The 13,491-nt window shown below is 40.1% G+C and overlaps 1 protein-coding gene across 2 annotated transcripts in view; it reads right to left on the reverse strand.

Annotated features, from left to right (window-relative positions):
- Positions 1-13,491, reverse strand: part of C6 (complement C6) — a 43,518-nt gene that overhangs the window by 20,672 nt on the left and 9,355 nt on the right. For both annotated transcript variants that reach the window (XM_038402914.2, XM_043515151.1), the window contains 5 exons: positions 8,734-8,974; positions 7,725-7,847; positions 6,069-6,235; positions 3,256-3,481; positions 947-1,118 (listed from right to left, as the gene is read on the reverse strand). In XM_038402914.2, coding sequence (XP_038258842.1) covers positions 947-1,118; positions 3,256-3,481; positions 6,069-6,235; positions 7,725-7,847; positions 8,734-8,974 — 929 coding nt within the window. The remainder of the gene's footprint in view (positions 1-946; positions 1,119-3,255; positions 3,482-6,068; positions 6,236-7,724; positions 7,848-8,733; positions 8,975-13,491) is intronic.

Below are 13,491 nucleotides of genomic sequence, written 5' to 3' on the forward strand. Positions count from 1 at the left end.
CATAAGTTCTCACACAGAACTTTACTTTGCCTAAGTGTAAATTTTGGTTATCACTGATGAGAATTTTTATGTTCATTTGGGTGTATACGGTGAAATAGACCTTTACTGACATTTATCAATACAAATCTAATCCTTCCAAACCTAGCTATGAGGAAGCACATGCTATGTTACCTTACTTAGTCATGGAGCTAGGTAGCCAAGGAGAATTAAAGGGTCTGTATGTGTCCAACAGCCTCAGTAAAGAATCTCCTATGTAGTCATTACAACAGAGACAGTACAACTCCCAGTCCCACCTCTGCAGCTTCCACTGATTACTACCAATGTTGTGACCACCAGAGGAGATGCACCAGTGGTGAACTATGGTTATGAAGTTTGCTCCTCAAGACACAGACTTTGAATGAGAAACTAAACCCAGGCTGGGGTTGGATTTATGATTTTACATTGAAACCTTGCAAAATTCATGTTTTGCAGTTTCAAAGCAGAACCAGGTGGACCTCAGTAGTTTTGGTCAAATTTCTCTTTGAGATTTTGCATTCAAACCTAAAAACGAACAAACAAACAAACAAACAAACAAACAAACAAAAAGAAGCTTGTGGGAAGGGGAGGAGGAGGCAACATCCAAATTCATGTAGCTCAAAAGACAGGAAAGTGTTTGCATAAAGAACCATAAAAGAAGCTGCTGAGTTCTGTATTACTTCAGACAGAGTCATACAAAACATTTAATAACAACAGCATATTGGTAATGCTATTGGAATTCTCTGGGCGGAAACAACAAAACCAAATCAAATTCATATAATTTTTCAGACACTTTCCTCTAACAGACCCATCCACAGAAACGCAGACAGGAGATTCCTCTCCACTATTCCCTATCCTTATTAGTCACCAAACAGGCATCTTCAATCCCAACCTATCAGGAAGTGGAAATTCCAGTCTACCATCTTCTTACTTGTCCACAAACATTGAGATGTAACAGTCCTCCTCCTGCTCACGTTCACCCTGGCATGGCTTCCCTCCATTCAGCGGTGCGGGATTATTACACTCACGGGTCCTTCTTCTCTTGAAAGCAGCATCGCAGGAGCTCCATGCAGACCAGCAACTCCAGTAACCATCTACTGCAACTAGAACAGATGAAAGAAAACTCCAGTCACTTGACAAATCCACTCTACCTGCATTATTTCCCTTACTCTATACAACAGGAAGTCTGGATGATTAACAGTCGCAATTTAAAAGTATTTACATTTTTTCCTAGCACAGAAACATGTTATTTATGGGGTTACATTTTAAACAGAGATGGGCCAAACCCAAATTTGAACTTTGAATTTCAGGGGAGTTTAAATATTCCTTTCTTTACACAGTTTTGGTCCCAGGTCATATCCCAAACCAGATGATGCCTATTCTCTAGTTCTACCATTTATGCAGCCATTTGGTGATTCCATGAGGCTAGAAATCTTTTCAGACAGCTCATGAGTTAGTGCCTTGAAATCCAACTCCTGACCTGAATTCCAGAGCCAAGATATCCCTAATCCCAAATTTACTCCAGATCCAAATTGGAATTAAATTGCCATCACCTTCGCCCACCTTCTGTTTAATTCTTATAGTTTGCTTTTCCTTGAAACATGTTTTATATAATTATTAAATCTACAGAGGATATAATCTTTGCAGGCAATACATAGGGTTAGTGTTTTTTGGCTTCTGTATACCTAGCTTCTAATGCTCATGTGGTCATGAATGAAAAATAAATACAGTAATACCTTGCTAAACCCTTGTACATATTTGTCCTTGTCACAAACCCCAAACCCAATTTAGCCCTGCCCAGAAAGGCTGAGTACTGGAATAGCAGAATTGCAATCAGCACTAAACTGAATTTGCAGATGGGGTTCGTAAGCAGTAATTCTTAGAGCTAGCCAGGGATCTTAAGCTTTCATTTGTACAAAGACCACATTTTAAAAATATTATAAATACAGATTCATGTTGGATACTAGATTATTGGATGCTATTATAAACAGGAGTTTGCACACTTATATACACATGTACATATATGCCATAATATAGATTTTCACTTTCAAAAAGCATTTTCACAATATGGATATGATGAAATCAGTACATTGATAGAAACACTTTCCACTAGCGCTAGTAGAAAATTTCCTGTTGAAATACTTTTCTACTAGAAAATGCTGATTTAATACAATCAAAACATTTCACTTCTGATGGAAACCAGGCAAGAAGACAGGCTAGCAGGCTGCCTGCTTGATTTCCTACCAGTCCACCCACCCACCTGCGATGGGTGCGGGGAAGGCTGTCCACATGCCCACCTAGTAGGGTCCTTGGCTAGCCAGCTGCCAGGCTGCCAAATTTTTGGGCAGCAAACTCTATGGTAAACAGCCTCCCTGGGCGGCTGGTTTCCTGGGCTGCCCGGCTTCCCACTTGGCTGGCTCTCCGGAGTGCCCTAGCTGCTCACCCAGTTGCCATGGCTCCCTGGGCTCCCCACCTGGCTCCCTGGCTGGTTTGCCACAGGCTGACTGCTTGTCTTGCCTGATTTATTTTTATTGAATATTTATTTTTATTGAATTGAAATTGGTAATTGGTATTCTAATTAGTTTGGTAATTGGTGGAGTAACTGGTCTTTTGTAATGGTCTAGTAATTGGCAACTTCCTATTGTAATATGTATAATAAAAATACAGAATAAAAAATAAACGGTGTATTTTTTTATTATACACATTACATTAGGAAATACCAAACCACTTCAACACTTATCATTAAATTATCAGTTACTAATTAAAGAATGCCAATTTATACTCAATTGCCAATTTACAAAATAAAATACAAATATAATTTAATAATATAAAAGTTGAAATGTTTCAAATATTCTGACAAGCATGAAATGTGTAACATGAAATTATGAAATGTCTCACCTTTCATAATTTATAAATATAACATAAAAGTCAAGCCAACAAAGTCCAAATGAAATGTTTCAATTTTATCAAAATGAAACTATTTCCACTATATTGAAATTAAATGTTTTATAAAGGTCAAAACTAAATATCATTTTGATTAGTTTGAAATGAAATTGTGGAATTTTCCTCTGTGGGAAACTTTGAAATTTCAATTTTTTGTTCTGATGGAATGGAAATGTGAAAGTTTGGAATTTCATGGAATGGGAACTACAGATTCCAACCAGCTTTAACTTTTAACATTAAATTGTGCAGCTAGAAAGAAGGATCATATCTGCATCATTACGGTATTCCTGTAAATACCTGATTTGTAATCTGGTGCACGTTTCTCACAGTTATCCCCGTAGGTTCCAGCCTGACACACACACAGACACTCCGTTCCAGACAACATAGGTCTGCCATTATTGGGACAGGGGGCACATTTGCAAGGGTCAAATATGTCCATGTATTCAATAAGAGCTCTTCTGAGGTTGCGCCGTTTAGTCACTGCACATGGGAAGTTCTTCACCAAATCCTGGATGGGGGCCAGCTAAAAGACAAGCACATAGCAGAGGATCATATAATGAACAATAAAGTGGAAATTTCCTTGCAGTACAGAGTTAGCTGTATTGACTTCTTGCTATGGATAGCTGCAGGGCATCAACATATCCCAAACAGCTACCCCCCCCACCCCCATTCCTTTTCTAAAGACACCAGAGCCTACAAGGCTATGTATATAAGTTATTGGGAGTGTGGTGCATGGTGCAATTTCATGGTGCATGAAAAACTCCATACATCTAGATCATCCATATCTATATTTTCCACTTTACAGGGGTGAGGGCCTAATGGGCAAGTGGCAAAGAATTAGTAATATACATTTAAAAATCACACCAGATAAGATGGTGTAAACAAAGACATGGAAGTCATGTACATTCACGGGAGATGCAGTAATATACAGGGGTAAGCAATATGATGGGACTGATATTACATTTACTGTTTAGTTACATTCTATAATCACAGGTTTCAGAGTAGCAGCCGTGTTAGTCTGTATTTGCAAAAAGAAAAGGAGTACTTGTGGCACCTTAGAGACTAACAAATTTATTAGAGCATAAGCTTTCGTGAGCTACAGCTCACTTCATCGGATGCATTTGGTGGAAAAAACAGAGGAGAGATTTATATACACACACACAGAGAACATGAAACAATGGGTTTATCATACACACTGTAAGGAGAGTGATCACTTAAGATAAGCCATCACCAGCAGCAGGGGGGGGAAAGGAGGAAAACCTTTCATGGTGACAAGCAAGGTAGGCTAATTCCAGCAGTTAACAAGAATATCAGAGGAACAGTGGGGGGTGGGGTGGGAGGGAGAAATACCATGGGGAAATAGTTTTACTTTGTGTAATGACTCATCCATTCCCGGTCTCTATTCAAGCCTAAGTTAATTGTATCCAGTTTGCAAATTAATTCCAATTCAGCAGTCTCTCGTTGGAGTCTGTTTTTGAAGCTTTTTTGTTGAAGTATAGCCACTCTTAGGTCTGTGATCGAGTGACCAGAGAGATTGAAGTGTTCTCCAACTGGTTTTTGAATGTTATAATTCTTGACGTCTGATTTGTGTGGATCTCTTGTGTGGACTGGTCCACTTCCTGGACACTACGGTGCTAATAAGCTATGGTCACATAAACACCACCCTGTATCGGAAACCTACTGACCGCTATTCCTACCTACATGCCTCTAGCTTTCATCCAGATCATACCACTCGATCTATTGTCTACAGCCAAGAGCTACGATATAACCGCATTTGCTCCAACCCCTCAGACAGAGACAAACACCTACAAGATCTCTATCATGCATTCCTACAACTACAATACCCACCTGCTGAAGTGAAGAAACAGATTGACAGAGCCAGAAGAGTACCCAGAAGTCACCTACTACAGGACAGGCCCAACAAAGAAAACAACAGAACACCACTAGCCATCACCTTCAGCCCCCAACTAAAACCTCTCCAACGCATCATCAAGGATCTACAACCTATCCTGAAGGACGACCCATCACTCTCACAGATCTTGGGAGACAGACCAGTCCTTGCTTACAGACAGCCCCCCAATCTGAAGCAAATACTCACCAGCAACCACACACCACACAACAGAACCACTAACCCAGGAACCTATCCTTGCAACAAAGCCCGTTGACAACTCTGTCCACATATCTATTCAGGGGATTCCATCATAGGGCCTAATCACATCAGCCACACTATCAGAGGCTCGTTCACCTGCGCATCTACCAATGTGATATATACCATCATGTGCCAGCAATGCCCCTCTGCCATGTACATTGGTCAAAGTGGACAGTCTCTACGTAAAAGAATGAATGGACACAAATCAGACGTCAAGAATTATAACATTCAAAAACCAGTTGGAGAACACTTCAATCTCTCTGGTCACTCGATCACAGACCTAAGAGTGGCTATACTTCAACAAAAAAGCTTCAAAAATAGACTCCAACGAGAGACTGCTGAATTGGAATTAATTTGCAAACTGGATACAATTAACTTAGGCTTGAATAGAGACTGGGAATGGATGAGTCATTACACAAAGTAAAACTATTTCCCCATGGTATTTCAGGAGGGATTCTATTCTGAGGGATACAAAAAGTAGCTCTAATAAATATTTATAAAATTCTCTAAAATATTTTGTACATGTGAAATAATCCCCAGTCTCATTCCAGGGAAAAAGATGAAAAAGAACGAAGGATCTAGTCCAGTGGTTCGCAAACAGTGGGTCGCAGGGCTGGCTTACATTTGCTGGGGCCTGGGGCCGCAGCTCAAGCCCTGGGCAGCGGGAGTCAGGTTACAGGCCTCCTGCCTGGGGCTGAAGCTCTTGGACTTTGGCTTTGGCCTCCCGCCCTGGGGTGGTGGAGCTCAGGCTTTGGCTTTGCCCCTCCCTCCCTCTCCCACGCAGGGCGGCATGGCTCGGGCAGGCTCAGGCTTGGGTCCCCCCTCCTGGAGTCTGTAGTAATTTTTGTTGTCAGAAGGGGGTCACGGTACAGTGAAGTTTGAGAACCCCCGATCTAGTCTTTGCCCCCCTAAAGGATGATGGCCTTTATTTTCTTGCTAGTATTTTTCTTTCTTTTTTTACCTCAAAATCAATCACAATAGGATTGTCCTTTGTTGATTCCACCCAGTCTATGAATACTGTATGCTCTGGGAAAGACCCCTTTTTCTCCCAGGCCAAAGCTGCAGCGTATTCTGCCCTTCCACCTTTTACCAGTGAAATAGACCGTTCAGCCGACTGCAAAAATGATCCTAAAATGAGATTAAAATTAAGGTTTTCCAGAACATAACCAGAACTTTTCAATTGCATTTAATGCAAACTCCAAGGATTGGGTTTTTTTAAGAAGAGCCACTAGGATTTGCTTCAGAGTATCAGCCGTGTTAGTCTGTATTCGCAAAAAGAAAAGGAGTACTTGTGGCACCTTAGAGACTAACAAATTTATTAGAGCATAAGCTTTCGTGAGCTACAGCTCATGCATCCGATGAAGTGAGCTGTAGCTCACGAAAGCTTATGCTCTAATAAATTTATTAGTCTCTAAGGTGCCACAAGTACTCCTTTTCTTTTTTAGGATTTACTTGTGACACAGGGACACCAAATTATAGGGTAGGAAGATGGTCATTCCTCTCTCTCTCTCTCCCATCCCACTCCCACTAAAGTCAATGAAAAGTTCGCCACTGACAGCAGTAGTCCGATTGGCATTTATGTGACTCTGGCAAGACTGACCAAGGGATAAATTTCTACTAATACTTGAAGGTGTAAACAACTCAGTGCAGAGGAACTACTCATCCAGGTCCAAAGAGCATAATAGCAGTAGTGTTATGAAATTAAGAAAGCAAAATGTAGTCTGAATACCAAGAAAATATCCCAGTGGTGAAATTTAGTAGATTGTGGAGTAGTCTCATAAAAGAAGGGGCTGAAAGCCTCATCCCTGGAGACATTTAAAACTAGATTGGACGCAGTAGAATATGAGTAAAAAATATATCATATGGCTAGAGAATGGGCTGGGACAGGAATGTCAACTTTTGCTTTCCTTACATATCTCAATAGTTTGGTTGTCTTTCATATGGCACTGCTCACATGAGTGAGGGAAAGGAATATTTGGCTGAGATGATCAAATAGTTCTTTCCATTTATGCTAGATGCATGACTCCCTAACACTTTGAAGAAAATAAACTGTTCTCTTAATATACCTGAAGTACACAAAAAGCATAAAAAAGGGTAGAGTCTCTGTTGCACCAGAGCTTTGCTTGGTACAGCAGAGAAGAGGGGGATGTTGAGGAGTTAGTTATGGATTCCTGATTCTCTGTCCGATTCTGTGCCACCTTCAACCATGGAGAAGTTGAGAGCAGCTTGGGGGCTGCTCTAGACTCTGCCAGCTGATAATAGTCCTCAAATGATCATCTACCAGGTGGGCCTACTAGAGCACTCCTGACATGTCACCTTCCCACCTCCAGCATGCCCTTACCCTGAAAATATGAAGAGAGGTGGCATAGGAGATGACTATACTAGTTTTGTGAGATAAGATTCCTCAGTTGGGAAAATGTGCCAGGATGGAACAGGGGAGAGGATCTGGACCACAGTGCTTGTAATGCTTGACTTAGGAGATAAAAAGTGAAAAACTGGCCCCACTGAGAGTTTTGCCATTGACTCCAATGAATTTAGAGTTTCACCCCAATGACTGTCAGATACTATCCCCCATGGTAAATAACAGTATACAGTGCTTAGTTCTCATAACAGTGACCTTCATGGCGTTCAGTCAGTTTATTTGTGGTGCACGTTGTATGTACTTTCTTTCTCTTTCTGAAAAACACACGCCTAGTTGTTTCTACGCGGACACATTCTGTCGATTCTTGCTGTGTCAATCCTGGGAAATATTAAACAACAATGATGGCATTAAGTGCCAAATATTAAACACAAAGCACTAAACAGCACTAGTTTCCACATGGCTCCCCTTTTGTCTACATCTATTTCATGGCATTCCTCACCTAGAACACCCCACTCGATTCCTCCAGGTCTGAGGTTCTCATCCCCACCAGTTACATCCTGAAGATGACTTTGGTGTTGTAGATTACTTCCTTCAGCCCAGTGTTGTTTCATCAGACATCCCATTATTCTCTCACGTACCAACAATGTTGGACAGAGCCATATTTACCATACCTGTCTAAGGATGTACTGATGCTGCTCGTATTTCCTTGACGCACCCGATTACACTTTGTTTTATTAATGAGCAGTCCCCACACAAGTTAATGGTACCATAATTCAGGAGCACAGCCTTTAACATGAGAAGTTAGATTTTAAGCTTTTGTAGAATGCTCTCTCCATTTTAATGATTTGATTATCTTTCTAATGAATTTACTGCCAACAGTAATTGCTAATAATTTTCATTTTAGGGCTAGAAGGAACCATTAGTTCACCTGGTCTGACCTCCTATATCACACAAGCCATAGGATTTTACCCATTTACCCCTGCATTGAGAAAAATAAGTTGGGTTTGACTAAAGCATCTATTCTAGAAGACATCAAGAGAAGGAGAACCCATCAGTTCCCTTGGTAAAGCCTAGACCTACATAAATTTGTGAGGTTAGACATTATTTTGTTTGAGTGCAATATAGGATTACTGAATTGTGTATGCTAAAACATGAAAATATGGGGCAGTGCTTTTCTCTCAGGCAATATTAGCAGAATGATAGGAAAATATATATATGCTATTAAATAGATTATATGGTTTCTTTCTCACCAAAGGTTACATACCTGAATTCTTCAGTTCTTCAGCACTGTATTGATAAAGAAGGTCATATGTGCCACCCATTGATCCAGAAGCATAGTAATGAGTCCCAAAGTCATCAAAAATTCTGCTATATAAAGCATAGTTGTACTCCAAAGGCAGGTGGTTAAGTGCCTTTAGAAAGATATTTGAGAGCTGCAGATCTGATTGTTTCATTGTGAAGTTTGAAACTGCAATCACTTTATGGACCCTAATAAAGTTGGAATTCTAGAAAGAAAGAACAAAATGAGACACTAAATACCCTTATTCTCTGTTTCACAACAAGCAGCAAAAAGGCTGAAAATACATTAATTTACCTTTGTATACTGTAAAAAGGGGCAAATACATTTTATTTGATCATGGGTAAACTAGCACAAATGAATCCAGAGCTCAATCCACTTGAGGCTACAAGCATTTGGTTACATTTGAGAGTATATGTCTCATTGCATGATAGACACATAGACAAAAAGTATTCTTATTAATTATTACTTGTATAATGTTAGTGTGCAGGGACCACAACTGAGCTCAGGACCCTTTTATTCATTCTATACAAACACAGAATAAGTGACAGTCCCTGTTCTGAAGAATGTACAGCCCAAATAGACAAGGCAAAGAGAGCTAGGAGGAAGGAATGTAACATGCAAGCACAGTGATAGGTGTGATAGTTTGCAACTATCATGTTAGTTCCATGATTTTGTTTTCTTAACTTTTTCAGGGTGGTTTTTGGAGGTAGGGGATTCGATTGGTGTTGCCAATTCCCATGATTTTATCATGAGTCTCACAGTATTTGGTGTTTTTCTCACAGCCACAGGTGGAATCAAGACATTGTGTCAGAATCTCGGCTTTCAAGTTTCTAGCCCGCAGGATGGCAGGGAAAAGCTTGAAAACACAAAGCAAGTGCACCCATAGGGATCAGAAACCAGGAAGAAAAAGAAAACAAAACTGTGTTTTGAAAATTTCATGATTCCAAAACCAGTCTCATGATTTTGGAGCACTTGACTCACAGTTTCTGAATGCTTGGGATTTTGTTAGCTAAATAGAAAGACAAAGGGAGGGAGAGGAAAGCAGGTGGATGAGGCTGAAAAGAAGAGACTTTGAGGGAGGGCACAGGATGATGTTGGAGCAAATAACGTCAATAGATGGGAGAGAATGTCCAGAGTAAAACAAAAACAAAAACAATAACATGAAAATTGGCACTGATGACATAATCAGAAGCTGCAGCTTCCTGCTTCAGCTGCTTCTCTCTGCTGCTGATTTTCCTCTCAGTAGTTTCTTTTGTCCCTGAGCAAACAAGGCTTGGGAAGGGCGTTTGTGGGGAAGGGAGATGTGTGGGCCCTGCTGACTCCAGATTGGGTTTCCTCTGCGCAGACCAAGAGATGCTGGGGAAACGAAGGGTAACCCCAGCTGGATCTCAGCTTCCCCTTCCCCATGGTTGGCCAGTCACAATTTTATTACAATATTAGCTCATTTTATAGAGTTTGCATGGAATTCCAGGATGCCCATCTAACATTTCACATCGCAGTCACAGGGAGATTTGAAATAAATGACCTAAGAGATGCCACTTGTATTTCTCCTTAGGACATACTGAGATACTCAAACTGAGCGTTGGTAGCACAAGTTCCTACTGAAGTTGGGACTGATCCTGTACCCACTGATTTCAATGGGAGCTCATGCCAGCAACTCTGACAATAAGATGTCTCAAGCAGGACACCCAAAATGAGTGGCCACTTCTGAAAATATTGGCCTAAATGCTTAGTCAGGCCAAATGTGCATTAATTTCAATGGGAATTTTGCATGATTTAGAACAGGATTTAGCCAACAGTTTCATTCCAAGGGCTTTTCTTGGGCTTTCTCTATGGTTTTGTACCTATCCACTCATGAATGGCATAGGTACTTTTCACACATTTCCACTGAATGTGTGCATCCTTGTTTTTAGCCTCACTTGGCTCAGAAAGCATATTTTTTCTAATTGTGTCCAACTCAGCTGTCTTTTGTATTGTACGTATGTATCATGTATCTGCAATTTCTACTGGTAAATGTATTTCTAAATGCCTGTGACAAGCAATTCTTTGCAAAACAATTTCCCAGAAATTTAATATCTACCCAATAATTACTACATTCAAACATAGAAATGCTCAATATTTTTGGCACTATAAGATATCTAAACATTCTAGCAACTTGGAAATCTTAAATCTAATTATATTTGGGCAGATGCTTCCTCTATAAAACTGTAGAGATCCTCATGACATCAGTAAAACCTGCCAGTGGTAAACTTATCCCTTACAGTACTAAATATCAGTACTAAATATTATTACAAATATTTATCTTGGTCAGGGTAGACTATTTAGTATGATATTGTGCCAAATTCTGCTCAGTTACATGAACATAATTTCAGTGACTTCAATTAATGTATACACAATCTACTTAGTTCACTGTGGTGTAACCCAAGGCAAGCACAACTGGCCAGTGTGAGACTTGGCAGTTTTGATTGAGAAGGGGATATACAATTAATTCATGTGGATATTTTCTCTGATTTTAAGCAATACTGTTTCATCCCTGTGAGTTTTAAATAAGGACAAACTCAAAGTGAAGTCAAAACCACTGCGTTTCACCTGTTTGTACATTGAACCCTTTAGATTCACATGATTTCAGCCATACACGCCTGCTGGTAAGGACAGAAGCAATCAAATCAGGGACTGCTGTCCTGGTGGGGAGGGGGGAAAATGGGTCCAAGTTGGGGCCACCGCTACCCCCATTACTTGCTTTGGATCAACAATAGTGGAGAGGTGGCCCCCTGCACCCTGGGGGCACTAGGACCCATGTGGTGCCTCTCCTTCCCTCCAACTCCCAGTTGGGCACTGGAGAAAATTGCAGAGAGCAGCTGGCCAGAGATTCCAGCTTGTAGGAGCAGAAGCAACCAAAGCAGGGACCTTCAGACATTCAGAGAACTTCCTACAGTTTTGACTGGGCTTTCTCTGTCCTGACTGTACCTGACTGGCTGTTTGCTCCAACCCTCCTGCTCCCCTCCTAGTCTATTCACCAGAGCTTCACTCCACTCCTGACCCCCATATGCTCTTCTCCCTGTCGCCCTACTTCCTTCCCTTTCCATTTAGCTGCAGCTATTGTGACATATTTAACTATGCTCTCTGTTTTCTCTGTTGTGTACTGCCTTGTTAAATTTCTAAAGGTGTCTCTGATTTGCAGAGGCCAGCAGTCATTTTGCATTCAGTTCAATACAGACTTCTCAGAGATGGCAAACACACACTGTATACTCTCTGGTAGGGACTTTACTTCTGTTCGTTCTTGGTCTGTGGTTCTTAACCTACGATTACAAACATTCTGGCTGAAAAGAAGTGCCTGTTTACTCTTTATGCATGAAAAACTATACAGTTTATAGAGTTCTTATTAAACTCTTTCCTCTCCACTCAATAAGATTCTTGGCACTGTTAAGTTATGAAAAAATAATAGTTTTTGGAAGAAGCTTATCGCTTCACTGCAGACATTAAAAACCAACTATTAATTTTTTTCATTTTTTGGGGAAAATTATCCTTTTATTAAAAACATCATAAGCCACATGTTTTATTTGATATGCTAATGTCAGCATTTTTGTGATTTTGTGTTAATTCATTTTGGATTCAAATACATATATAAGTAGTAAAGAAAAGTGCTGCACATTGATAACTACCCTGTATTTGTGGAGAATGTTTTCTTGAATTAAGGAGTTCAAACTCAATCTTAACCAGTAACTGATTGCCAGTGTACCTGCACCTGTCAAGGCAAATGGGCTTAATCCAAAATCCATTAAAATCAGAATGAGCCTCTCTGATGACTTCAATGGACTTTAGAACAGGCAGTTATAGACCTGCCAAATACTTCTGGTACATCCTATTGGTCTCAAAGCAATGTTTCTTTTCATTGGCAGGGTAGGAGTCCAGTGATAAAAAATAAGGGAAATACTTAGCATTATATAGCATTTTGAACATGCAAAGAGCTGTGCAGTTATTAACCAAATAATTCACAGGGAATGGTCTTAAAGATATTCTGTTTTTGCCTTGAGAGCTAGATAACTTTGTCATGGCTCTCCCTAAATTTAACACACCGAGTAGGACAAGTAATAAATGTTATGTAATTTGAGAGGGGTCAGAGAAGAGTCATGAATATGATTCTAAGATTTGAAAAATGCTTTATAGAAGACCCTCAATGAGCTTAATCTAGTTAATTTATCAAAAAGAAGGCCAAGGGGTGACTTTATTGCAGTCTATAAGGGCATACTCAGGAAACAGAAATTTGATATTAACCAACAAAGATATAACAAGATCCAATTGCTAGAAACTGAAGCTCGACAAATTCAGATTAGATATAAGGTGCTATTTTTTTTAAAAAAAAACAGTGAGGGTAATTAACCATTGGACAATTTACTAGGGATTCTGTATCACTGGAAATCTTTGAATCAAGATATGCTCTAGTTCAATAACTATTGGATAAACTACCAATAACTTGACAGTTCCAAGCCTCTGGTATTCTAAGGTGAAAGTTACCAGAAGTGGAAAATAATGTGGATTTGTTCTCATATTTATAAAATCACAAATCCTGGTTGAACTTTATTTCCTCTGGGCCATTTTCTCAACCAACTGCCTGGGCTTGGAGTGAGGGGTTGGGTTACCTGACCTGTTAGTCTCAACTCTGATATATTCTTAGAAGAGAGGTATCCTATGATGTTTTGACATGGTACTTTCCCACACAGT

This window comes from Dermochelys coriacea, chromosome 5, assembly GCF_009764565.3.
Source record: "Dermochelys coriacea isolate rDerCor1 chromosome 5, rDerCor1.pri.v4, whole genome shotgun sequence".
In the NCBI taxonomy this organism is placed as follows: Eukaryota; Metazoa; Chordata; order Testudines; family Dermochelyidae; genus Dermochelys; species Dermochelys coriacea.